This window comes from Cyanistes caeruleus, chromosome Z (genome assembly GCF_971803275.1).
Source record: "Cyanistes caeruleus chromosome Z, bCyaCae1.hap1.1, whole genome shotgun sequence".
NCBI lineage: Eukaryota > Metazoa > Chordata > Aves > Passeriformes > Paridae > Cyanistes > Cyanistes caeruleus.
Window position 1 is genome coordinate 80,116,268 of NC_141732.1, and position 27,990 is coordinate 80,144,257.

The 27,990-nt window shown below is 48.5% G+C and overlaps 1 protein-coding gene across 2 annotated transcripts; it reads right to left on the reverse strand.

Moving 5' to 3' along the window:
* Positions 1-960: 960 nt before the first annotated feature.
* SMAD7 (SMAD family member 7) lies at positions 961-27,965 on the reverse strand. Of its 2 annotated transcripts, none has more exons than XM_086867475.1 (4): positions 27,355-27,965; positions 26,417-26,470; positions 21,409-21,483; positions 961-2,868 (listed from the first exon to the last, which is right to left on the reverse strand). In XM_086867475.1, the coding sequence occupies exons 1-4, from the start codon at positions 27,863-27,865 to the stop codon at positions 2,330-2,332; spliced, it is 1,179 nt and encodes a 392-aa protein (XP_086723601.1). In that variant the 5' UTR covers positions 27,866-27,965; the 3' UTR covers positions 961-2,329. The 2 variants fall into 2 exon arrangements, with proteins under 2 accessions (XP_086723601.1, XP_086723602.1); XM_086867476.1 differs by having other exon boundaries at positions 21,409-21,480; positions 27,355-27,963.
* Positions 27,966-27,990: the final 25 nt, after the last annotated feature.

Here is a 27,990-nt window from a genome sequence, read left to right on the forward strand (position 1 = left end):
GATGAGGAGAGAACCTGGAAAATGGGACTCATCCACGATCAAAAGCCATTTTGGAGCTTTTCAAAATGTGTTCATGTGTTCAGTACCATGGATCCAGCTGAAAGTGCAGTCCATTTGGAGACAACCAAATGCTGTGTGTCAGTAAATCCCCCTGGGAAGGGCACATCTGTGCTGAACAGAAGGCACAGCACCAAGCTGATGCTCACAGAGACTGACCTGCTGACATGCCTGCCCACCCCCTGGAGGACAGCAGAGGCTGGAGTCACATTCCTGGGGTGCACACGCTTCAGGAAGGTGGGAGCTCAAAAGCCCATCTGGACATTCTTCTTGGCCTCCAGGACTCTGGGGGTTTCCACTCAAGGTCCTGCTCCATGGAAAGCAGGAACAGTTTACAGGGACTTGCTCCTGGCACATGTGCAAGGACGTGGAGCAGGGAACGCCCAGAGGCAGGTTGAGGGGGGCAAAAGGAACAACCACTTTATTTCCAGAGGCATGGGGGATGGAAAAGGTAGGAAATAGTCAAGGAAAACCCCAAGACTAACTTCCTCCTTGCCTTTTCCTCCTCAGCTGCTGCCACAGGCCGCCTGTGTCCCAGCAGAGAGCACAAGCTTGGCCCAATATTTGTAAGGCAGGGACAGGGTCAAGCAGGAGCTGTGTCCCCAGCACCGGGGTTCTTTCAGGCTGAACTTAGGACAAAGGGGAACAACAAAAACAACCCAACAGATTTTGGGCAGCCAGTCCCTCCAGCCTTGGGCTGATTAGGTGCATCTAAACCAGCCGAAAGCCATGGGCACCTAGCCCAAGGCTCAGGGTGATCCCACCCAGGTGTTTCCCACCCCAGAGAGGCCCCACTCAGGGCTGTGGTGAGTGCTCCCACCACTGACCCCATGCAGCACACACACAGAGCAGCATCTCTCCAGTCTGCCTCATTCACACCACAAAAAAGGCCACTTGGCGCAGTTTGGGATCAAGTGTACGTTTTTATTTTTTAATGGAACATAGACTCCTTTAGAAAAAGAAACATTCAGCTGGATGATAACACCCATAGAAAAAACACCAATCTTGTGTTCTCTTTTTTTTTCTTTTTTTTTTAAATTTGGCATTTGTTATCTGCATTTATATTAAAGCAAAGTGCATCTTTCTTACTTTTTTCTCGTTTATACACATTGCACAATACATAAATAATGATGCTTATAAAACGTCTTTATATTTACAAGTAATAATATATTTATATATAACATAAAATACATTTTTTTTCTTTAATAAATCTCAGGGTTTTTTTAAGGAGTCCTTTCTTTTGTGTGGGTGTTTTTTCCAAAGCACTACAATGCTAAAGTTCCAAGAAGAATGCTCTCTTGTTCAATTAAACCTTTATATTTAGAAAAATAGCTTATGTTAAGGTCTAAACATGCTCATTGAGCTAAGAACAGTGTAAAAGTATCATACTTGTGTATGAATTCAAGAAGAAATGAAAGCACAACTGCATTTCCAGATAAGATGGTACCTGGATAACCTGATCTAAGCAGGTTATGACACACCAACTGTTGTGAACACTTTTTCTCTTGTTTTTCCCCTTTGTTTTTCTTTAGTTTTGTTTCAAAATTTTTATTTTTTTTTTTTTTAGGTTTAGAATTCTGTCACTTCACATCTCAGCTCAAATGATCAAGCACGGGCCATGCCCGAAGTCCCTCCACTGTTGTTTTCTCCCCTTACATCAATCCACGATCATAAAAAACATAGAAAAAGCAGTGGAACAATGAACACAGTGACAAGACATGAACCCAGCAACAAGAGAAACACAAAAGGTCGGTAAGAGACCTGTCTGGGAAGGTTTTGCACCATCCTTCGGCGGCAACACGGGGTTAGCACTGCTGGGGAAGGGGGTCTTGGTGTCACCGTCACTGGGAAGGTGGTGCGTACAAAAATACAGTCATCTCCTTTTGTTGTCCAAGAGAAGGAGCTGTAATATAGAGCTAGTGGCTTTCAAATCCGTCGATCCCCATTGGATAATCCTTTCGGAGGCATGAAGTAATTATCTCGTGTGATCTATCCCCACTGCACCCTTCTCTCGCCCTTCTGAGAGTTATTGGTCATTCACACTTTTAAAAAATAGATATATTTATCAAAATACCCCAAAGGCAAAAAACAACAAAAAAACAAACAAACAAACAAAAAAATTCTTTCATAAGCTATTTCTCAAAAACGAAGAAGGGTGAACAAAACGAAACAAAACAAAAAACAAAAAAAAAGTCTGCATGAAAAGCAAGCACTCAGAAGGAAGTAATAGCAGCAAAGTAGTATAGATGTCATGAGTTCACTCTGTCTCGAGTCACCGGTTGTTGAAAATAACCTCCAACCAGCAGGGGCAACTGCTGATGAACTGTCTGGTGTAGCACTGGCCCCAGCCTTTCACAAAGCTGATCTGCACGGTAAATCCGGTCCATGGCTGCTGCGTGAACTCGTGGTCGTTGGGTCTCTGCAAGGTGTACGCCTTCTCGTAGTCAAAAGCCTTGATGGAAAACCCTGGGAACACTTTGTGAACCAGCAACGTCCTGGAGTCGGGGTTGTCCAGTGTGGCCGACTTGATGAAGATGGGGTAACTGCTGCGGTTGTACACCCACACGCCGTCCACTTCCTTGGTGAGCTGGATGCCGTAGCCGATCTTGCTGCGCACCTTCTGCACCAGTTGGCTTTTGTTGTCTGAGTTGAGCTGTCCGAGGCAGAAACCATTCCCCTGAGGTAGATCATAGAAGATATCCAGGGAGGGCTCTTGGACAGAGTACAGCCGACCCACGCGTGTCTTCTCTTCCCAGTATGCCACCACACACCAGTGTGACCTATCCCCTGGCTCCTGAAGAACTTGAGAATCTGCAGAAAAACAGGAGAAAAGAAAGGAAAAAAGGAGAGTTTTAGCATCAAGGGAATTAATACGAACTGGCAGGACCTTGCCTGCCCATGTCTTCACGATCCTTTCCATGCATGCATCAATGTCCACAGTGCAGCCACTCTTTCCAAAATAAACCTTTCCAGGTTTGGGGCACTCCTCTGTTGTTTCAGTGTCTAGTTCTAGTTGTATTTACTGGTCCTGAATGACACAGCCAATGACAATGACACAGCCACCCTCACCCAAACCAGCACCAGGACCCCTCCAGTGCCAACAGGAGAGACGAGATGCCTGTGAAACCAGACAGCTAAATCCGCCGGTTTTCACCTACTGAACGATGGATTTATTTCCATAAGTGACAATCTACTGTGCACAGACACTGAAAAAATGAGGTGTAGCTAAGAAAACCGCACTGAAAGTCACCCCATGGGAGCAGAGGGGATGAGAACTTGACTGCTCTGGTTCATGGGGCTTTTCCCTGCCTGCAGAGCCTGGGTGATGGATAGCAGGGGGACACAAGATGCCACCCTAACCTACAGAAAGCACCAAAAGACAGAGGGAACCAAAAAAAATCTCACGTGTGTTAACAAAAATGGCCAAAAACCTTGCAAAAAAAAAATAGAAATTCATTCATGTAGGCCTTCTCTCAACTCCCTTTTCCATAGTTACCCCATGCAGCATGGCAATGATGTAGGAGGAAAAAGCAAGGCAGGAGGAGGGAAAAAATGTGAGAAAGCCTTTTCCTGACAGAGGATCCCAAGCAGCCTGACGCTGCTCGGCGGGTAATTCCTTCCAGCCTCAGTAGGCATGTTAAGACCTGGGAACTATTCATCTCTATAATAGTATTTAAAAAAAAAAAAAAAAAGAAAAAAAAAATCAAGCTGGGAATGCACATTAGTGAGCACTACCAAAATAATCCCCTGAACTATGAGAGAAACTAATGGAGCTGGGATGGTGGGCGACCCAGCAACCAAAAACTCTTCCTGCAGCCCCCCACAACCCTTTCCTCCCCAGGGCAACACACTGGCTGCCTGCTTTCTCTATTTTTTGCTATTAATAAGCCCATTTTCCCAGTTTTGGTCTCATCTCCTTCAAGCCCTGCACTGTGCTTTTAAGAGAAAAGAAAAAAAAGAAAAAGAAAAAAAAAGCCCAGCCACACACTTTTAATTTCCTCATTTCTATGCCAGCGAGGAAAATATTTCTCCAGTTGCTGGAGGCAGCTACTAAAAATGGGCCTGACTGTGTATGTCTCAAAACAGGGACCCTCATTCCCAGGTTAAACCAGGGATGGGGGTTCTGGTCATGCTGGGGTGGTCCCTGGGACAGCATCTGTCGAGGTGCACCCCAGTTTGTCCTTCCACTCCCTTTTTTGGTGCCTCACAAGACTTTGCTGTGGGTAATTTCATGTCCTGCTGAAAACTGGGACTGAGGAGGGGCAGGGAGGGCAGTTTGAGTTACTTCCTCCCCACTAACCCAGATGGGGTCCCCCTCCATGCAAAAGTGCATCCAGAGGGACAAGAAACACCCCCAGGACTGGAGTTTCTGCCACCTGCCTGGGAGAGAAAACAATTTGGGAGGGATGCCCCTGGATCCAGGGGAAGGATGCTCTCTAATCCAAAGGGGGATCTGTGTTGACCACCTACTACCTCCCTCCTCACTGTCAGCCTGCCCATGATGTTCAGACCCTTTTGGGTTTTGCTTTATAGCCGCTGAGGGAATTTTGGAGCCATTGGACCCCTGCTGAAATTCCTATAGGTTTGGGGTTTTTTTATTCCAACATAAAAAGCATCCCCTTCAGGAGATGGCAGGGGGGGAAAAAAGGACTTTTTCACCTGGTGTTTGTGCTTGCATTAGTCAAGACCATGTAACAGCCAGTTCACTGCTGCTTACAGAGAGCTATTTAATTGCTAGAGCATTTAAGGAAAAGAAAAAAAGACAAACCTACCAATAATAAAAAAAGAAAAAAAGAAAAAAATAGAAAACTGCCTTGGCCATGAATGAACAGACCTTTATGGAGGCCTGGAAGTTCATGAATGAATCCCACTAGGTTTCTGAATGACATGGGGTGACCAGACCTCAAGGACGAATCTTAGGTAATCCGGGATGTTTGAGTTTTTTTTTAAGGAGCTGGTGCCAGCACGCAGTATAAATATGCCAGAGCCTCTTCCGTTTGCGGGCTTCAGCTGTTGACTGCATGTCTAGTCAAAAATCCATGAGAATATAAGGGCTGAGCTCAGATAAACATGCACAGGCCTCCCTGCCAGCCACCACCAAAGCTGCTTTTTGCAGCTGCAGGGACCCCAGAGGAGCCCACTTGCTCCCACCCGCCTCCCTGTTTCTGGCATCCGCCAGGAAAAGGGGTGGGAAAAGCCAGTGGCATCACTCCGACAGGAGAGGAGGTGGCAGGAGAGAAGGAAAAAGTGACTCAAGAGATGCTTCCTACAGTGACAGACTTTTTGTTTTTTGGTTTGTTGGGTTTTTTTTTCCCAAAAGGCTTTTTTTGGTGGCAATAATCATGGATCTGTGCAAATGAAGCAAACAGAAGTATTATGCTCAAAAACACCCTACTGGGTTCACCCCGTGCAACCTGGGGTCGTGGCAGGCATCCACCATCCAACTCCCATCTCCGCCTGCTGCAAACTCACACAAAAACCCAGATCCCAGGAAAATTCCTCAACACATCCTCCTGTGTGTGACAGCCCATAGATGGATGCAAACCCTTTGGGATCCCTGTTTTGAGTTAAAAGCGTCGTTTTTACGAGCTCCTTGGTGCAAAAACATCCCTTTCTAAATGCCTGGAAAACTCCCAGCAAACTGGGAGCGTTCCCATATCCCAGCAAACAATGATAATATTTCATGCTATAAACATCTGCACTATTATTTCGTTATTAAGGATCCCTCCATTTGCTGCTATCACTGGGTTATTAGGATTTTCCATGGTTTCCATTACATCCTGCCTTGAAGCTCCAGCAGACTCCCCGCCCCCGGTGCGTTGTGCAAGCTCATTGTGAAAAAAATAATAGTATAGAAATAACTGAAAATAAAGTGAAATTGCCCTCAGGAATTTAGGGAATTAGTTGTATTGATCACTCATAGTCAGGTCTGCAGAGGACAGCCATTCACATTAGTTCCTCAGAGGGGAGAAATCAAGGCAATACCCCAAAGCCCCTGGGGTAACAATTTTTTGTAATTTTGGTGCAGATGGTTCATCACTAGTGATGCCCCAGAACAACGTTATTTCCCATTCCCCATTTCCCATTCCCACTGGAAAACTTTTTTTTTTTTCTTTTCCCATATTTTTTTGCATCTTCCTGGGTTTTCCTGAGGGGATGCCTCAGTTTTGCCATGTCCTCCATAAAAGCATCATCCCAGCTAAGTCTCAACGTGTCAGTCAGCACAAGAAGCTATCCAAGAGGTTCCTCACCACTTGCCTTGACCTTCAAAACCATCAAGTCCTGCCTGCACTTTCTCAGTAAAAGACCACAGGAAGGATTTCTCCTCACTGGGGGTACACATGTCTGTGGGCTCAGGGCATGATCCTGCTCCTGCTGAAAATGCTTCATCCATACAGAAATCCAGGAGGATGGGATACCAAAGCAAAAACCCCAAAAAGCAGCTGCAGAAACAACAGTGGGCATGGGACACTGACACCACAGGAACACCCACATTTACCAAGTCCCACCCTTGGTTCTTCCAAGCTATGGCAGAAGGACTCACGTCTGCCCTTGCTTGGAAGTGGCAGGAAATTCCTGGTGTGGCTTTTCTCTCCGTTGCATGGTGAGTTTTAAGCTGGTGAAAGCATGTCATCCATACTTTTTCTTTCCAAGCTCCAGCAGTTTTATTAGGAGTTTGGCAAGAAAAAGTTCTCCTTTTTTTAATTCACAGAGAACCAAAGAATTCTAGCAAAATTGAATTTAAAAAATAATTATAATAAACTAAAGCAACACAGCTCCTGTCCTGGGGTTATTTTAGATCTGTTGTCCTTCAGATCTCAGCCTTGTCCCAGTGCCAGGTTCATGAATGTAAAGGGGAGCTAAGCTGGGATCTTTTGGTTTTGTTCTGGTTTTTTTTTTTTAGCTAAAGGTTTTCCTGTAGTCAACCAGCCTTGAAAGAAAAGAGCAAGTTTAGCAAACGCTGGGCTATCTGACCCACCAGGACTGCTCCCACTGACCATGTCAAGGGCTGTCAAAATTATCACCAGTACCTGTGACAACAACTCAACCCTGAAAATGGGAATAAAACGGCCTTACTGATGAGGATTTTAAATCCCTGTAATTGAATCTTTCATCAATGACATCAGGTTTAGAGGCAAATTAAACTGTCCAAATGTAGAAGTGTCCAGAACTATGTATGTACACTTTTTTCTAATATATGTACATATACATTTATCTTTCCAAAAAAGCAGTTTTGATCCTGAGCATCTTATCATGCTCTTCCTAAAGTTCTCTCCATCTCACCTCCTCCTCTCCTTCATTCTTGGGTCTGAATTTCCCATCAAACATCAACCCTGGCACAATACTCACAATGGTAGCATTTGCCCTGAACTGCTAACAGAAGTGTCCTCACGATCAAAACTGGTTTGGGTTGGGAGAGACATTAAAGCCCATCCAGTCCCACCCCCTGCCATGGACAGGGACACCTTCCAGTGTTCCCTCCAAGCCCTGTCCAGCCTGGCCTTGGACACTGCAGGGATGCAGGGGCAGCCCCAGCTGCTCTGGGCACCCTGTGCCAGGGCCTGCCCACCCTCCCAGCCAGCAATTCCTTGCCAATATCCCAGCTGGGCCTGCCCTCTGGCACTGGCAAGCCATTGCCTGGGTGCTGGCCCTGCAGGCCTTGTCCCCAGTCCCTGGGCAGCTCTCCTGGAGCCCCTTTAGGCCCTGCCAGGGGCTCTCAGCTCTCCCTGGAGCCTGAATACTTGTGCAGGGGAGCAGCCCCAGCTCTCCCAGGCTGCCTCCAGAGCACAGGGGCTCCAGCCCTGGCAGCAGCTGCGGGGCCTCCTCTGGGCCGGCTCCAGCAGCTCCACGTCCTTGTGCTGTTGGGAGACTCAAAGACCTGAAGACAGCCTGCCTGCCTTTCCAGGAGCCAGCCTTCTGCTGGAAAAAAAGTGCCATGGGCATTGCCAAGGAGAGATGAACACATTACAATCCTTCCTCCTTTATCCACCAGCACACACACAGAGCACTTGTGCTCAAAAAAAAAATTGTCTGGACTGGTGTCAGCACAACGTGTCTGTCTGGGGCCAGGGCTGAGACCAAGCTCAGCACGTCTCACGCCCGATAATCTCCCTTGGCTGACCTTAAGTGGCATTTGTGTGTCCGGGACAGTGCTGTGACCCTTATCTTCTCCTACTCTTGGAGATGCAAGAGATGGAGACACAGAACCCAGAGGTTTTTATGGGGTTTTATATGCTCCTCTGGAGGGTTCTCAGGACTTCTCCAGCTACAGTTCCGCCCCTCCTGTTACTGGCAAATGCTGATTTTGTAGGATCTCAGGAAAAACATCCTCTGACCCCTTACTTGAGAGTGAAAGGCATCACATCAAGGTGAGGAGAACATGAAGCATAGTGTGCTCATTAAAACAAAGAGAAACAGGCACCCAAAAGGGTAATCCTTTAAAAGCCCACTTCCTTTCTAGTCCTTCAGATGATTTACAGGGTGGAAGAACAGAACAAAACAAAACAAAAGAAAAAACAAAACCAACCAAACAGATAAACAAAGAGAGAAGCAAAACAAAGAAAAATACCTAAAAACTAGATTTCCAGGTACTTTCAGCAAAAGCAAAGGAAAAAAATGCCCATATTAAAGGATAAATCCACATTAAAGGACATATCCTGCTGCAGAAAAGGGGCTTTGTACCTTTAACAAAGTTTGTGGGCAGCCTGGAGACTCCACCCATAGCAATGTTTTCCCCAAACCTTTTTTATCTCCCAGCACACAAAGGCTAGACAGCTTCACCTCAACCAGGAGCCCCTGCATTTGATGGCTGGGGTGGTTTCTGAAAGTCTAACTTCCAGCATGGTGCTGTGTTAAGCTCCTGTTGTTTGCAGAAGAAATAAACCCTCACCTTCTGCAGGGATGGCACCGCCCTGGGGGGGCCCCTGGGGTCCCCCCACCTGCCCAGCACAAGAGCCCCCAAGAGCTGAGACAGTCCATCACGTCAACACCTACTTAGGGAGCCTTTAATCTGTGGATTATTGACATGATAGACCATAACATCTCTTTAGGAGCATTACAGCCCATCGTGTCAGTAGGTACTTAGGCAGTCCTTAATCCGTGGATTGACAGGCTAGACCATAAATTTGTGTCTATGTCTAATTAGACGGCTCTTATTACTCAGCATATACGGTAGTCATGCAGGCTAAAGAGCCTTAAGATTACTTTTTTAATTTATTAGCAAGTTGTCCAATCAATCACTCAAATGGCTCCTTGTTCCTTGCAAAATCAGTCAACCTTGCACGAAAAAAAATGTTAAGTTTCACCACAAGATTTCAATTTGCTGATGTTTACTAAGATTGAGTCTGATGAGGGCAAGCAGGATAAAATATGGCAGAAGCCATCAGGGGAAGGAGTCTCATATTTCCCCATTTTTCTTGGGCTCTGGTACAGGTTTGTATTAACAGTGACCTGAAAGTTTGGGAGGGCTTTGCTCAGTCCCCAGGTGACCCAACCAAAAATTGCCATCACCTTCCCCACAGCTGGGAATCCCCCTTGTGAAATCAGGACAGAAACGAGGTCAGGTGAGATGGTGGATAGAGATGATTCACCCCTGAGGGCATCCCCTCAAGTTCCCACCCCAGCTTGGTGGTGCCTGAGTCAGCCTTCCCCCAGCCTGGAACTCATCCCTGACCTTTTCAAGGGTTAATTCAGCAAGAACATAGAAAAGAAAGAGAAAGAGAGAAAGAAAGAAAGAGAGAAAGAGAGAGAGAGAAAAAAAGAAAGAAAAACCCTGCAAGAATGTTGTTGCAGACCTACAGAGACTCAAGAGCAAACACCATTATGGCAGATGCCAAGGCTGGACCAGGGGTAATGTCCAAAAATATTAAAAAATATAGGGTGATCCATGTCCTCTGCATTTACAGGACAGCAGAGAAAGAACCCAAGTGAAACTGCTGAGTTCATGGAGTCCACCAAACCAGAAATTTGATTCATAAACATCCTATTAGTCACTGCTACTGTCTAATTACGGTGATTAATCAATTACCACGGCTAAAAACTACTCTAGAAGAGAAGAACCTTTTTCTTGTGACCATTCTCTTTAAAAGCCAAGCAAGGCCGGAGCTACAAGGTGGTGGGGCGGGGGGGAAAATATGCAGGCACACACCAAAAATGCCTGTCTGCCTGTCTCCAGTGGTTAGAGGAGCCAGCTGACTCCAGTTTCCTCCGTACCAGGCTTCAGGCCTCATCAGCCATGCAAATTATAGAGTACTGTGCTGTCTGAAGGCCGAATTTCGACTCAGCTCAGAGAAAAGCCTTAGAGGAAGGGTGGGGATGAAGAAGCCAGCCAAATCCATTCATAATATTTACAGTAAATGGGCCTCTTTGCTGTTGTTTAGTATACAGTCAGCCTAATTATTTTTGAAGTTTTAATTTAAAGAACCTTCTTTATCTGCCTCTCCTTCTGCACCCCTCAAAGGTGTGGGAAAACTTTTCCCTTGTTTCAAAAAAGCGGTAGGACGGGAATCCCTTCCCCAAGCTCCAACTCGACCGTTGGGTGGGACAAAGGGATGCTGCAAGGGGTGAGACCCTTCCAGAGTGGCCCTGCCAAAATCCATGGGATTTTTAAGACTCCCAGGCCATCCAAAGAGTCACAAGGACATGCTGATCCATGTGGAATCCCCTTAGAAATCCTATTTTTGCTGCCTGTGTCCTCGTTGCTGTTCTCTGCTGGTGGGGACTTGCTGGGTCAGGAGGTGATGCAGGTGCTCCAGTGCCCTGCTCACTCTCCAGCCTTCTCCCCTTCCTTGAGGCAACCCAAAATAATCTCACTTTTGTAACAAATCAGCCAGGAGACTTGTCTGGAAAGCACAGCCCAGCACTCATGAGATGCTGCACTGGGAGCCCCAAGTGACTCAGGGCTGGTACCAGCCCCAGCTCCCAGAGAGGAACAACCACCTCCATGCTCCAGCCTCAGCAGCTACCAGGACACACCTCTTCCCCACCCATACCCAACCCAGATCTCAACCAGAAACCTTCTGAGAAAGAGAAACCAGCACACAAAGGGCTCCTGACTTACTGCGATGCAAATCAGACGTGAGCATGAGCTTGCCAAGAATCTCTCTCCCGGCTTGGGCTGTGCTGGAGGCTCCTGTGGCAGCATCCTGCCCATCACCTTTCTGGGATAAATCACGCCACAGATGCCAAAGCCATCAGAGGCCACTGGGCCGTGCCAGGCACAGGGTCACAGCCCCCCTCAATACAGTCACCCTGGGGTTTAGAGGATGACCTTAAAAAGCTTTTGCCATGAAAAAGAAAAGATACACTGATGCAAGGCAGGGAAGGTCCTCCAGCACCCAGGGATGCCCTGGTGAGGGCAGGGATACTGCCCCCAGGAAAGCCACAACTTTCCACTGACAACATGTAGCCATGTGGGTTACACAAATACTTTGTTAAGACCTTAATATAAAAACTGAAGCAGAGCAGTCTGGGATACCCAAATGGATGCCTAATACACAGGTGTGTGTTAGGATTTTTCCCCCCATAACTGCAATGAACTCACATACACATACACAACACAGCATCACTGCTGTGCTTATTCCAACACTGAAGAAAAAACCTCCTTTCCCTGCAGCACACTGACCCAGAATTCTCCCCTAAAGACTGAAAACAGACGTAAATATATATTTCTCCCCACACCAAAAAAAAAAAAAAGCCCACTTCCCCCAGCAACTTTTCCCAGAGCAGCATCTCCCTCGCAGGGACGTAAACCCATGGAAAAAGCAGAGTAAGAACAAAAGTCCTTTTCACGTTCGTCGTGCCCCACTCCGTAACAATTATGAAAACTGTTTAGCTGGGCTGGCATTTGGAGCATTTACTGCATTCCTGCCAATAAATTCCAGTCCCGGATCCGATGGAAAAGGCTCCCTCCCTCCCCTTTCCCCTCCCTCCCTTGCCTTCATTCCTCCTGGCTTTCTTTACAACCTAATACCCTGTCGACGCGGGGCCAGGGCCTACTTAGGGGGAAAAAAAAACACCCAGCGCCAGACTGGAGACAGCAGGCAGACTGAAAAAGTTAATCATTACTTCTGTCTGCCTTCATAATCTAATCACGCCTATTCCTAAGAGCAGGCGGCGGAGCACGCCGCACATGGAATATATACATCCCGGGTCCCCGCCCAGGGATGGACAGACAGACACATGGACAGCACCAGCCCCTGCCTGGGTAGGGGGCCATCAAGGGATGGACAGACAGAAGGGACTAGGAAGGAGTTCACAAGCCTGGCCATGCACACACACCCCTCCTCTCGCCTCTCACTTTGCTCTGGATTAATAACGCGTAGCAATTATAGAGAATATTATATTCATTAAGTAATTAACCCTCCCGGCGCTCCGGCAGAGCTTGGCTCCCCCTTCTCGCAGACAGAGGCCAGCAGAGGTTTGCCCCAGGCTATAAAATGGGGCAGGTTGGCAGCACAGAGGTTAAAAAAGGGTCCCAAAACTCCTCGTGGCTCATCTCACCCCACTTCTGGCAGCAACGGCAAAGCCAAGTCCTGAGCAGGGACCTGCCATGACCAGGGTGGCATCAGCAACAGCCACCAGCATCCTCCCATGGGGACAAAACTCAGGGGATTTGGGCTGTCACCAACAGCCACCAGCATCCTCCCATGGGGACAAAGCCCACGGGAACTGGGCATCACTGGGATTCTGCAGCATCTTCCCATGGGGCTGAAACCCAAGGGATTTCGGCATCACTAAGACCCAGGAGCATCCTCGCACAGGGATAAATCCCAGGGAATCTGGGGCTTGGCAAGCCCGGCACCACACCAGCTTCTCCAGAAAATAACTGCAGTGCAACTCTCAGGTGAGCCAAGGCTTCATGCTCTTGACACCCAGGATACATTTTCCATGCTTGGCTGTGACAAAGAACAGTAAAACTACAGGCCTCTGCTTATGATTTATGGGTTTGTTCCTTATCGTGAGCTAAAAAGTCTCAGACTGGCTTCCAAAGAAAATGAATTCATCAGTTCAAATGCAGTGATGTAACTTCAGGCTCCCAGCTCCTTTTCCAAATAAAACTCCTGTTACTTGATTCCTGCTCGAAGAATGATTTTATGGAGTTATTGACTCTGTCCGCTCTGCCTGGGAAGGTGCTGCCGGAGCCCAGCCAGGGGGTCACTGACAGCCGTCCCGCGTGGGCGAGCAGGACCTCATCCCATGGTTTAGTTTCTTGACTATTTTGCCATTTTACCTGCTTTTCTACTCAAAACCTCACCTTGCACACCACTGTGCAGACACGCAACTCCTCCAGCATTATTTTGCATTACCTACCATGCAGGGGGCTCCTCCTCAGCAGTGACACATGGTAATTTTCATCACACATAAATTCAACCCATAGCCTTCCACCACCAAAAATCACTGGATCCACTGCCTACCTCACCAGTGTGAAAGTGACAGATGTCTGAATTTCCACCACCTCCCTAGCAGCCAGGTTTCTCCACCACAAAGTCACCTCTTATTGATGAAGTGCTGGTTTCTATGAACAAAATCTCTTTAACCTGTGTTAAGTATTACATAGAATTCTATACAAATATAGAACATATTCAGTATGCAATGAATATATTGAATAGATTCAACCTATATACTACATAATATATGCATATGTTGAATATATCTTACATAATTATATATGTAATATAGTGAATAAATTATCTCCATACATATTCAGCCTATAGAGGTTGAATAGATTTTGCTCAATATTTAACCATCTACTCACTTATTACATACACCTATAAGATACATATTTGCCACTAGGGTTAAGAGCCCAAACAGTACTGAACTATTCCTTTAACAGCAAAAAATTTGCCTTTCCACATGCTCAGGGAAAAGTCACAAGAGCCAGGACTTCACCCCAAATCTGGCTCACCAAACCCCAGTACCACAACACGATCTGAAGGAGGATGAGGAGGGACCATGGAGCCAGGCACAGGTTACACACACAGGGCAGCATCACCGAGAGCATCACCAGGACCTCCTGCAACCAACCCCTGGTCCTCCAGCACTGCCAGCACAACCCGACCAGGGAGGCTGAAGCCAGTAGGTTTTTTATGTAGTGAGGTTAAAAGGGTAGAGAAGGGCTGAGCCAGCTCTTACAGGGTGGTTTTTTGTTGGGTTTTTTGTTTTTTTTTTTCCCCTTGCAAGTTAAAACCAAGATAATGACACTGGGTGGGGACCAATTTGAAGGGCTGAGCAGCCAAACCAAAATTAGTCTCCTGGCCAAGAGCTTCCTAGGCCTCACAGTTTGGGGAAGGAAGCTGAGAAAATGCATGAAAATAAAAAAAAAAAATTTGCTCGGGAAGCTGGAGCGTCGCGCTCAAGCAAAGGTGACCCTGCTAGTCAAATATTTTTCAACATAATAAAAATAAAAATCAAGTACTGGAGCAGCCTCCCTTGGAAAAGCAGGGCCTATGAGATAGTGTTTTTTCCTCTTTTTTTCTCCTTTTCTTTCTTTTCCCTCGCATGGCACTTTCTTTCCTTTCACTAATAACTATGTTTTCTTGCATTTTTTTTCTTGGCTCTTTCCTCATAAAAGACTGATGTAATTTCCTGTCTTGTCCCAATGTTTCCTGTTAATTAACAGGGTGAAAGTTATCATCATGCATTTAAATGGCAACCCAGAAGAAGGGAAGGGATTAAAAAAAACCAACAAAACAGGGCAAAAATAAAAAGGAAAAGAAAAAAGAAATGAGAGTTTGCTGTCTGTTAGCAAACACCACATCACATCCCCAGCAGCACAAAACACCCTGGAAAAACCTTTTTGGAACAGATGACTTGAGCCCACGGGCAAAGACCCCCCGAAGGGTGTCAGCAGTCTGTGCACAGGGGATCCAAGCCCCCACCCTCCCCTGGATGGGGATGGAAAATCCCTGCAATGCTTGCCCAGAAAATTTCTTTTCTTGCATTAAGAAGGAAAATAAAAGAAGAAGGGAAACAAGGAGATGGAAAACAGGAAGAAGACGGAAAACAAGTAGAAGAAGAAAAAAAAGAAAAAAGTAAAGAAGGAAAATAGAAAAAGGAGAAGAAGGAGAAAATGAAGGAAGAGAAGGAGAAAAATAAGAAAAAGCAGATGAAGGAAAACAGAAGAAAAAAGAGGGAAAACAGAAAAAGAAAATGGAAGAAAAATGGCAAAAAAAAAAAAAAAATAAAGTAAAATAACTTCTAGAGAAAGAGGCAGACAGCAACACCCAAGATGTTGCATTTATTAATAAAGGTTGAAGAACAGAGAAAAGGAAAAAAAAAAAAAAAAGAAGAGAACCCAGGGGCTAATCCAAAGACAGCAGGCGGAAATCCTGTGAGCTGCCGAGCTCCTTCCCTTGCCTGCCCTCAGCCCCGTGCAGGATCAGGCTCCTCCGTGCCCTCTGTTCCTCAACAGCAGCCGTGACGCAGCCGGTACCGCGGCGGCACCACGGCCACGCCGGCGGCCCCGGCACGCCGACGGCGGGCGAAAACAAAGCGATTTAGGCAAAAAGCGAGGGTGGTTAGAACAGAGACTGTGCCTCAGCGGTTAATAATATCCCAGCGCTGAAAATAAACTGGGAAGGAAGCTCCTTTGTGACAGTAGGCAGGCGGCCAGGCTGCAGCGTGGGTCATTCACGCCGGCGGGGGACAGCAGAGGGGCTGGCACCCACCCACCGCCCAGCCTGTCACCCTGCTGGAGCACAGCTAGGGCTGGGGACAGGCTCCCTACACACAATTTTCTCCTGGGAACCCTAAAACACGCTGCACCCCGTTGCAAGCCAGCAGGGAGGTTTACGGTGTTGGCCACCGTGTCTGGAAACAGGCATCCCCCCATGCCCGTGGCAGGGAAATGCGTGTGGCTAAAGTTACTGGTTCCTTTAGTGTAAGCGATACCCACTGGCAGACAGCGGGGATGGAAACGATGCAGCCCACATCCCTGCCAGCCCGGGGCTGCTCCTCTACGAGTGTTTTTGTCCCATCGAGTTTTAAATGTCCCCAGTGATCAAGTTGCCGGCGCTCACCGGGACAGCCACCACGAGCGGAGCATGGTTTGAACTGGCAACTTCCAAAATTCACCTTCCTAGCCTCGTTCTTCCCCTAAAAAAAGTGCTAGGTCATGGGATTAAAACACAGGTGGACCCCATCATGGTCCCCCATCACTGTTCCCACCAGCATCCCCACTATGATGGACCTGCTGGTTCTGGAGTCCTCTGCATTTTGTCATCAGCTGTTCCAAGGGCAGAGTTCAGCTGGGAAAATCTACCGGCATCTGGAAAAATGGGTTTGATGAAGATGTACAGGTATGGATTGGAACTATTTAATGGGGGCAGCACCCCTGCTATCATTTCTTCTTTAAAACACACCGTAGAAGAGTATCTAGGAAAGGCTCAAGAGGCTCTAAAGCACTTAAAAGTAATTATTAAATGGATTCTATTTGCTTTGGAAGGATTTTAATCGGCGAAACGCCCAGAGCTGGGAGGAGGATCCCAGCTGTGTCCCAGGGGGGTCCCCACAGGGTGAGAACCCCCTTAAAAAAAAAAAAAGAAAAGGAAAAAAAAAAAAAAAAAAAAGCCCTCATGGGGCTTGAAGGAACCGGAGCGGGTGGCCAAGCCAAGAGCCCGGGGTCAGTGCCAAGCACCAGCTCCCTCCTCCCAGTCGGCCACGGTCAGATGATGTGCGAGGCGAGCCGGGAGGCTCCTAGTCTGGCAGGCAGCCTGCTCTGCTCCAGAGGCTCCAGTGCTGTCATCCTGGCATTAACCCCTGATAACCTTGTCCTTTCCAGGACGGGACTGTGGTTTTTAGGTAAGCAAGGAGCAGGAGGTCATGTCTCACAGTGAGGCTGGGAAGGAAAGGGTGCAACGCCCTGCGACGCTCAAAGCAAATTAAAAAATATTAGAACGACGTAAGCTCAAAAATAAACCAAAAATAAGTGACTTAAAGAAAAAAAAATTCCCAAGCAATTGTTTATCCCTGGGACAAATATACAATCTTAGTTCCACAGGAAGATGTCTCAATTTCGGATTATAATAGGATGCCAATTTGTAAATAAAGGCATTTCACAGGAGGTTATAAACTCCGTAGGGGAGGGAGGTGGAAGTAGAGGGGACGGGAAAACACAGGCAGGGCTCTGGCGGAGAAACAGCACAGGATCCTGTTTACATGGGCAAGGGGAGAGCAACGGGAAGCCGCTTTGGGGGGCAAATATCTCCGGATTTGGACAAGGTGCTTCTTCCCCATCAAGCAGATACCAGCAGGGATCAGAGGCATAGTGAAACATTCCCGGCCTGTCCGCAATTTTGGAATGAAATGTCAATCAGCCAAGAGGTCCCTTAAACCAGACAAGGTCCCACAGCACAGAGAGCCAGAGTAGGGAATGATGCCAATGCTCTTCCAGCCTGGGGAAGTCCTTTCCCTGCTTCTTTGGTGTGGAGTTGGGAGGGAGAAACTGAGTCTGTGCCTGCCACAGAAGAGCCTTGTTGGTTTCCCAGCCTCAAGGCTTTCAGAACCTTGAATCCAGCAGCCATCAAGCATCATCACTCAACATTCACTGGCTCTTAAAGACCCTGAGGTGCTTCCAGAGTTTGGGCAAATCGGCAGAATTGGGCCAAAACCTGGATAACCTCTCAGGTTTGATACTTTAGCAACAACCTCTATAACAAAGCAGTGGATTTGGAGAGGACACAAGCCAGCTAAACTTGCTCTCCCTCTCTGAGGACAAGCTCTGGACTTCTTGAGAGCTTTGCTTTGCCAGCAGATCCATCACTATTCACCTGTCCTGCTGGAGAGCCACCTCCTCACCCACCATGGGCACCACAGCCTTCCACCAGCAGAGAGCCACCAGCCCCACGCCACACACGGGTCAGGACAGGGATGTCCAGGGCTGGTGGATCACATTCCACAGAGACCCAGCACCACCAAACACCACCAGCTCACTTCTACTCTTGGAGCAGGGTTTCTCCATGGGTCATCCAGGAATTTGGCTCCCACCAATCTGATGCCACCAAACCACGGGCCAGCCACCTCCAGGCTCTCCAAGCATGGCTTTGCTTGTTTGAAAGAAGTCACAACCAAACACATCTGCTGAGAACAAGTCAGCTCAAAATACAGGAAAACCACCCTCTGTCTCCTATTTACGGGAATTATTTTTATCTCCAATGGGATATTTTTGCTCTTTAACCACACTGAGGACAGAAAGGATCTGGCTAGTAATACCAGTAAGTAAAATAGTAATACCTGAGCACAGCCGTGTCAGCGGGAGAAAACGTGAGCACGGAGTCCTGACCTACCCACAGGCTGACCACCGATAAAAATAAAGATGATATAAGAAAATAAATAAAGCCAAGAATACAGGAGCGAGAGCCAGTGCCCTGGGGCAAGCAAGGGGCACAGCAGACAGAGAATGGGATGGCTGGGGAAGAGAGAGCAGAGGAGGGATGAGTACACCAGCATGGTGTGAAGGACTACCCAGGGTTGCATTCCTGGGTCGCAAAGAAGAACAGAAAGAAGAGGGAAGGAGGGAAGGACGGAAGGAGGGAAGGAGGGAAGGAGGGAAGGAGGGAAGGAGGGAAGGAGCAGCTCAGGGCAGTTATCACAAGGGGGAAACACTCCCTGTACATCCCCCGGCCACGCTCGCCCACCACACATCCTCCAGAGCCTCTGGTATCCATCAACACAACTGCCTGCAGCCCCAGTAAGAGACAGACCCCAGCAGTGGCTGATCTGAGACTCCTCCTCATCAAAGGCTCCTCGTGGAGAGCTGCAAGGACATTCACTTTGAGCCCCTTCAATGCTCCCCTTGCCACCATCCTCTCAACCCCTCCATGCATTCCCCTGCTGGAGTGGCCGTGAATCCCAGGCTAGCCCCATTCCCAAGTTCTCATTGCTGAGAGTGCTCTTCCTCACCAAATCCTACTCTTTAAGACGTCAGATCAGGTTTACTGACCCTGCTGCTACACCAGCATCCACCACACCTCACTAATGACCAGAGGCTGCAGTGCTGCAGAATCCCAGCACCACCAACAACCACCTGTGATGTCTTTTTCCTCACACCCCCACTGCAGTTTCCAAATTACCAAAATAATTTTTTTTTCCCACCCCCTTTTCTTAAGCCATCCTTTCATCAATGAGCTGCAAATCCAACACGTATAGGTCTGGAGGGGATGAGGGATGCTGGATTCTCCACCCAGCATCACCCATCCCTATCTGCCCAAACACAGATAAGACCAAGCCAAAGCGCTGGCCATGTACCCTGCCAATAACTCATTAAAGCCCTCTTCAAACACACTCTTCTGCTAACTAAAATATGCAGGAGGGGGTAAGAAAAAAAGGAGGAGAAAGTGAGCTTTGGAGGATTGCTCCAAAGTGCGTTTATTTTCCTTTCTTGACTGGGTCTCTCCAGTTGGGAATTTTCAGCACTGCACTTCTGCGCGCAGAAGGGAGATGCCAGTAAATCAGAGCAAATTCAAAACAAATGCTCTTTCATGTGGAGGCATTCAGGGCTTGGGTAGCTAACCATATCCCTTCAAGAGTCAACTCTCCTATCAGCTCCTCATTAAACTAAATGGCTACAATTACATTTGGGGAGGAAAAAAGAGTGGTTAATGATCGTAAAAAGGTTCTGTTTCCAGGCTTGGGGCGGGGGGGGAAACTTCGATAAGGGAGAGAAACCCAAAAAAAAAGTTAAATCCAACGAAATAATAACAATAGAATAAAGTAAGTTAAAAATGTACTTTCAGGTGGAAATGTGCTTTCATTTGGGGAAGAAGCTCAATTAAGGAGCTAGGGGTCCCCTTCCCGCAGCCCTTTGGGAGGCACCAGGAACGAGCCATGTTATTTCCTGCAGCCAAGCCCCCACCTCCTGCCTTCCCTTCGGGAGCAGAGCTGCCAGACGAGATGTTATCAATAGGCTGAACCTTACAGAAAGCCCCCTTTTAAAAGCGAGTACTTCCTCTGCTTATTTCATGTGGTATCCTGTGGAACTGAACTCTCTCCTCCCCTCTGTTACGGGTGTATTTCAGGAGGAAAAAGGAAAAAAAAAAAAAAAAAAGAAGAAAAGATCTAACAACATCCTTATTGTGTTGTTTTGCTTCTTGTCTTTTTTTTTTTTTTTTTTTTTTAATTCCCTGAAGCGATAGGCTCCAATGGTAAAAAAAAAAAAAAAAAAATTAAAAAAGCAAATCCTTCTGCCTTAAGAAAAAAAACCCCAAACAGCAACAAGTTTTCCTGTTCCCTCTCCCCCTACGTTTGATTAATTCTCATTAGGGCCTTTGAACAAACAATATGCTCCCCTCTCAAATAACAGACAGGGTATATATTACACCCAAAGAAAAACAAACAAGGCTCACTTAAAGACATCACATCCACACCAAACGCAGTTCCTGGAGAGAGGCAGGGGCAGATGCGTGCGCGCGTGCAGCCGCCGCCGACCTAATTCTGAATTCCAGTTTCAGGGTGATGAATAAATCATAAATCAAGGAGACATCCCCACAAAGGCAAGCACCTTCAAACATCCGCCTGTACCTGCAGGTACATGGTTTCAGACACTTTAATCCTGGTAGAGACATTGAGGTGGCCAGTCTGGGGTGGGACATGAGGTGAGACATCACACCTTGGAAATGGGGTTGGGAGTTGGACTAGATGACCTTCAAAGGTCCTTTCCAACCCAAACCACTCTGTCTCTATGCAGACTCCAAGAGGGATGGGTAAAGTACCTGAACAAGCCTCCATCCTGTAACTGCAACTGGAGGCTGAAGGGGATGGCAAAACAATGGAAATCACTGAATATATCAGGAAGGGATACAAACACATCATCAATTCTCTCTGCAACATCCTCTATAAAAAAACAGGCCACCTTTCCTCCCCAGGCATGAGCCTTGTACATCAGATGGGGGATGCTGGTGACCTTACCAGGAGCAAAATCTGAGCAGGGCTCTTATCCCAGAGGCAAGAGACGCCCTCACCACCAAGTCAAGGATTTGACACCAAATCCTTCTTTAAGGTATGACTGCACCTGCTCCCATAATCCACACAACTGAATGGTCAACCAACATTGCTTAGTCTTCTCCTGCCTCAGTTCTTTTGCCTCTTCTTGCCTTAGCCCAAAAATGAATGGAACATAAGGCTGGAATTCAAAGGAAATACAGGCATTCAGGGACGAAGAACCTTGTCTGGGATTTCAACACATCCTCTGCACGAGAGGTACGTGGCTGCTACTAAATGAAACCCAACTCCCCCTCCGAGCATGCCCTTCTCAGTGATGTGCATTCCCAAAACTCCCCCAGCCTTCGCCTTTTGTCAGGACCCTCAGCCAACGCGACCCACGGCCAAGATCAAGAGCAACAAGAGATGTCTTACCTGAGAGCCCCCCAGGGGCTAGACAATTAGTTCCCCCTGTTTCAGTGGAGGAAGGCACAGAGTCTGGACAATCTGCTGGAGCAGAGGGGAAAAAAAAAAAAAGAAAAAAAAAAAAAGTCAGTATATAGGTGGTTCTTTGCAGGCTCCCAGCATCGCCCCAAGCAGAACACGCATTCCAAAGGGCTTAGCAGGAAGCGATTACTAATTGTCCGTGCAGAGACGGTAGTTCATCAAGAAGCATCCACCCTAACTTGTTGTCTCAGTCAAGGCTGTGCTTCATCACCAGCCAGCTCTGATTATAGACTGGCAGAAATTACAGGCTGGCTGCCACCTCTCTGGACAAGTCACCGGCGAAGGAGATCAAGGTTGTCGCCGTTCTGATGTAAGCGAGCTTCCAAAAATGCTTAAATCGTGGCTTTATGCACCCAATTTAGCCAAAACCTGTAGCTCACCAAAATGGGAACCGAAAGGAAAACGTCTCATTGCTGCCCTTTTGCAGTGAACGGGCTGAGTTTGTGGTGCCCCGCTCAATTTTTGTCACCACCAGAAGCTGCTGCCAGACCTTATTGCCACCTCCTGGGCAACTGGACCTACTCCTCTGTGCACCACCAAAGGGCAGGGTAAGACTGGCTGCTCCATTAGAGGTTTCTCCCGATGCATGCAGGTGCTGGAGATCAAGGTTTGGACCTCTCTATCCTAAGCCTGCTCCTTCAGGTGACAACAGTCAGAAGACAACACCAATCTCCTGGTCCTACAGACCAGCTCCAGCTTTTTGGTCACTACCGTGTGGGACCACAAGCTGAAGAACAAGCCTGGGAAGACCTGTGAAGTTCATGAAAACTTCTGGTCCTCAGGGACTTCGTGTTTCACCAAATTTGGGCTCTTTATGCCCTCATTTCACTCACATCTGTATCCCAAAGCAAGGGCCAATACCAGGAGAGCGGAGATGATTTTCTCCCTACTGATAAAGCAATTCTGCCAGATCCCACCCCTGAAATACCAGTGAATAAGAAATTCCTGTCTGCACAACCTCATTTTATCAGAGTAAAGTAAAAGCCCTAACAGGAATATACAGTTTAACAGGATATACTTAATCAAACTGAAAACAATAGAGGAGACAGGAAATAGACTTACTTGTGAAATACTGTATATGATACGCTCTCTAAATGCCTCGTCGTGCTTTCTATGCTTTAAAGAAATAGGGGTTTTACTTTTTTTAACCCGTTATAGTCCAGACAGGAGACTCCCCAGCCATTCCCCTGTGCTGGCTTCAACTCCTTGATCTACAGATGCTTTCTGAACACAGGCTGGACCACTCCTCTGCCCTGTGCTGGGCTCCCTGTGCCTGCAGCTACAGCTCCCTGAGGAGTTGCTATGGATAAGGGACATAATTGGTCCTCTCCATACTGTCTTGCTGTAGAGATTGTATGTGACCAGGTCCTCTGTAATCACATCAGGCAGGACAGAATCCCATCCAAACTTCAAACACATAACCCTAGCAATGGGGGGATGTGCTTCCATGCTTCCTCCTCAGCTCCCTTCCCATGTCCCATCACCCAAAAGATAAACTCCTCTCATCCATGAATCACCCCCTGTACTCCCTTTCCAAAACCCAGAGCTGGTGCAGCTCAACTCTAGACCAACCACGAGAGTCAGGAATGGGATGAGCCCAAAGGCAGAACCCTCGCGGGGTCTCTGCCCTGTGTGTGGCTGGATTCAGTACTGCACTCACCCACAGAGCTGCCCAGGGCTTTTGCTTGCAGCAGGCACTGGGACTCCTTTTACCTTCAGCACCAGAGGGGTGGCAGGACCAGACGTTTGTCCAAGCCTGGAACACATCAATCTCCTCCCAACACTGCCTTCCCACAGCATAAAACCATTGCGGAGACACACAATTATTCCTTGTGGCCACCAGCCCAACCTTGCAAGGTGTCAAATAGCTCCTGGGAGCTGCCAAACCTCCAGCTCCCCTGAAAGCTGACACCACAGGAGGGCTTTCGGCCCCGAAGCAACATCTCAGTGAGTTTCCTGCACTCTCATACACCAGCACCACCAAGCCCAGTCCCACAACACACACAGGAGCACAACAGAGACACTTGCAGCCCCTCTTGTCCCACTTAAAGCTGAGTCAAAAATCTGCCTGAGTTATTTGAGGGCACAACTATCCACCTCGCTTTCAGCACAGCTGCAAGTGGCTGCTGGACACAGTTCCAGCAGGGACATCAGGAATGCTGAGTGCCCACACACCTCCATCATCCATCCCTGCCAATGTCCCCTGTGGCGGAGAGTGAAAGTCCTCTCCTGACAGAAGTCCTCCCCATCCCTGGAGGTGTCCAAGACCAGGCTGCAGGTGGCTTCTGGGATTTTATGAATGAGCAAGCCGGGCTGACCCACAGCTTTCCCTCAGGTAGCTCAGCCATCAAGGGCAGATCTTTCTGTTCTACAAGAAGTATACAAATACCAGATCTATTCTACCAACACAGATGTGGCATTTCATTGCCTGCAGTGGATTCCCAGCTCCTTGTCCATCCCTGTTTTCCTCCAGCCTGCCAGGCAGCCTGTCTCAGCCTCCATCACCTCCAGAAAAACCAATTTGATCCCCATCGGTTAAGGGTTTTAAACAAGATTCAAGAGAGAAATGGTTAATGATGGCACAGGTTACCCAGAGAGACCATAGATCCCCCATCACAGAAACATTTAAGGTCAGTCTGAATGGACTCAGCAACCTGGTCTAGTTGAAGCTGAAGCAGGAATTTAGGGTCTTTAGGGTCCTTTCCAACACAAACTGGTTTTTGATTCTCTGACCTGATGATCTCTGCCAGAACCCACACCAGTCCAGGTTTATTATCTGCCTGTCTCTCCATATGAAGCACTTGTAAGACATGGCACTTAACACCTGAAAAACTTTTACCACCACTATCATGCTTGATGGAAGCATGACAGAAGATGGAAAAGTGGAAGTTTCCTGCTGGATGCACATTCCCAGCTCCACTGGCAGAGCCTAAACACAGGCACTGCTCCCACCCAAGGTCCCAGGTGAGAAGATGGCTGATGGGCATCAGCCAGGTAAAAAATCTTCACACCTTCCCACAGTTCTCACCATGCAGCTGGGGAACTGCCACAGGAGATGGCACCGAGGCTGGGACGGGAAACCCTGAGTCCCCCTGCAGAGGAAATGCTGAGAAACCCTGAGCTTGCAAAACCCACCTGCCACCACAGACATCCAGGCTCCACTGGTGCCTGTCACAGCCCCGTTAGTCAGAGCTCAGCTGCCAAGTGGATTTTTCTTTCAAAAAGGAAAAAAAAGGAGGACTTTTTGGTGAGTAACCCAGTTGTTTCTGTGTTTCCGATGGGCAGCGTTAATCACTTCCTATTGGCCGATAGGAATAACTTTTCCTTTCGGAATGGCACATTCATGTTCTGCGGCTTTTCTGTTTACACACATTTTGCTACCTTATGTCAACACTTGCTAATGAATAAATATATCATTCGGCTAACTGAAAATGAGATCCTGGCAGAGGCAGATTGGATGTTTAAATCCTGCTAATAGATTTTATCCTAACATCTTTACAGGAAACCAAAACCAAGCATTAACCCTTCTCTCCCGCAGCTCCAAACCCCTTTGCATCCCATGCCATGATCATCAATGAGTGCAGAGGAAAGCCATAAAGGCAAAAAAAGGAACTTTTGGGGGAGCACTGCAGGGATGCAAAATTATGCTAAACCCCCAAAACTTTATGATCCAGCAGACCCTCAGTCTGTTACAGAACAACCCTTCTGCATCCCGGCACATGGTCAGGATGCTGAACCTACTCCCAATGTCCCTCCTTCATTCATGAGCCCTTATCTCCTATTTTTTTCACACCAAGGCAAGATAGCTCAGGCTTTGCAACCCAATTGTTTGTTAAACAGCTTTGTTTATTTCCGCAAGGCAAAAAAAGACTTATTAGTGTTCCCAAGAGTTTGCAGAGGGTGAGAACAACAGTCCAGCCTCAGAGGGAGCAGCTGGCAGGATGAGACCCCACTACCGCACCAAAGCAGCCTCGAGGCTGGGGTTTCTTTTAGCCCTGGGACCCTGAGGAGAGGTAATTTTACAGACACTGCTCTTTCGGCCAAAAAACCCCAACCAAACAATTTGGTACTGATCTTCTGGAGCATCTATATATCTACCTTTGCTGCCCTGCAGAGCTGTGCCTCCTCTGTCTGCCGAGACCGACCGACCGCGGACACAACCACAGAGACCACCGTGCTCCAGCCCACTCCAGAGCCACTAATCCTCAGGAAGCCAGGAGCTGCTCCTCCCGAGCTGCTCGTGTTTCCGACTCTCCCCACCTCTCCTCCTTCTCCCAGCCTCATTTATCTCACACCCGGCGAGCTCGCTGCCAACCAAGAGTTTATGCAGACAACCGCAAAAGAGCTGGTGCCAGCCTCAAATGGGCTTCTCCCCTGGCACCCTGACATTCAATTACAAGCAACAGGCATGCACAGTGGTGCAGAGAAATTTAAATTTAAAAAAGGTTAAAAAAACAACTTTTCAAACTCTTTTCCCATTTATTTTTTTAGCCTGATGAGGTAGGATTAGGCTCCTATAAAACTTAGATTTCCAACGAACCAGTCCATCTGTCAAGGTTCACTGGGATTCCCAGGCATCAGGGAGATGCTGTGCTGGATCCCAACCTAAATCCCTAAAAATTCACACAGGGGTGCAGAAGCACTGCCATTTCCAACTGGAGCCTATGGTTTTCCTGGCTGACTCAAGCAGAGCAGGCCTGCGCTGCACTGCAATCCCTTCTGAAGTTCCCTGCCAGAGTTTTAAAATCCTACTTTTTGCACAAGGTGGTTTAGATAAATTATATGTTAATTTTTACAGGGATAGCAGGAGGCAGAGAAGCACACAAGCAACCCAAAAGCAAAACGCATGACAAAGGCAGGAGGCTGTTTTCCCTGATAAAGGGGCTGTTTTGCCATTTTTTATCTCTTACACTTGCACTGAAAGAAGTCCACTTACCAGTTGGTTTGAGAAAATCCATTGGATATCTGGAGTAGGGTGGAGGGGGAGACTCTGGAATTAGAGAAGTACAGAGAAAATAAAGGCAGAGCCATGAGAAAGAAAAAAAAAAAAAAAGAAAAAAGATAGGAACTTATGATAACAGTGGCATTCTTTTAGCAAAACTGTTTGTCTTAGCTCTGGGGGTTGGAGGCAGGGCAGCGAGGCGGTGATTGCCTTGATATTTAGCTGTCAGATAAACAAAAGGGGCCGTCTGGCGCCAGTCTCCCTGCTATCTGCCGCTCGGGCTGTCTGATCGGGGCCTCCTTGGCTCGGAGGAGCCGCGGCAGCGCCGGGGCCGCCCGGCCCTTAATCCCCCGGCACCGCGCGGGGACGGCGGGGAGGCAGCGCCGGGGCCCCCGGGAAGGGAGGGGGTCCCGGAGGTGGGGTCGTCGCCCCCTCCCCTAAATACAAAAGGAAATGCATAAACCACGGCAATGGAAAGTTTTTGTGCGTGTTCAGGGTTTTGTTGTTTGTTGTGGGTTGGTTTTGTTTTGGTTTTTTTTGTTTTGGTTTTTTTTCCCCTCTAGAAGGAAAAAAAAAAAAAAGTTTTGTGGGCCGGGAGGTGAGTGGGGCTGCATCAACGTATCCCTGTATCCCCTCCATACATGCATTCCCTGCATCCCCTCCAACCTCTGCAACACCTCCAGACCCTGGATCCCCTCTAGCCCCTGCACCCTTCCCATCCCCTCTACTCGCCACATCCCTGTATCCCGTCCCTCTGCTGCACACCTTCAGCCCCCTCACCGCTGCATCCCCTGCATGGATGCATGCCCTCCACCCTGGATCCCCTGCAACTTTGTCTGCCCGCCATTCCCCTACATTCCCACATCCCTCCAAGCCCTGCACGCCTCTAACCCCTCCATCTCCCGCATCCCCTCCATCCCTCGCCGCCGTACCTAGCTCGCAGAGCCGGCTGAGGTGGTGCGGGTTGCAGCAGACGAGCTCGGAGTGAGCCTTGCCGTAGGATTCACAGCAACATAACCGCTTCACTTCGGAGCAGTGGCGGAGGTCGGGCCAGCGGAACACCTTGCAGAGCAGCACGGGCAGCGGGTACCAGTGCTGGCCCAGCCGCGAGTCGGCCTTGGCGGGCAGCAGCAGGCAGGGGGTCCGCGCCCCGCCGCGGGACTCCACGGCGTGCAGCAGCCCCTCCAGCTGCCGCTCCTTCAGCCGCTTCAGCACGGCGTGGGTCAGAGCCTTCAGTTCCGCCTCCGCGCCCGCCGCCGCCCGCCCGCCGCGGCTCGCCTTGCCCGGGCAGCACCCGCGCCCCCCGCCCAAGTGCGCCCGGGGCTCGGCCACCGCCGCCGCCGCGCCGGGCTCGCCCGCCGCCGCCTCCTCCTCCTCCTCGCCGCCGGGCGCGCGGCTCCGCCAGAGCCGCCGGACGAGCACCGAGCGTTTGGTCCTGAACATGCGGGACGAGAGGAGGGGCCCCCGGCTACAAAACGGGCATGTCGTCCGCCGAGCATGAAGGGGCCGGCAGGCGGGATGCGGCGGCGGCGGGGGGCAGCGGCGGGGGGCAGCGGAGCCGAGGCGGG

Excerpts from the sequence above, each read along its gene's own strand:
- SMAD7 (XM_086867475.1), bottom strand. The coding sequence starts at position 27,865 with ATGTTCAGGACCAAACGCTCGGTGCTCGTCCGGCGGCTCTGGCGGAGC. Across the intron at positions 26,471-27,354 it reads CAGCCGGCTCTGCGAGCTAG|AGTCTCCCCCTCCACCCTAC; the intron begins GTACGGCGGCGA and ends CTCTAATTCCAG. Across the intron at positions 2,869-21,408 it reads AGCCCCTGGGGGGCTCTCAG|ATTCTCAAGTTCTTCAGGAG; the intron begins GTAAGACATCTC and ends GTTTTTCTGCAG.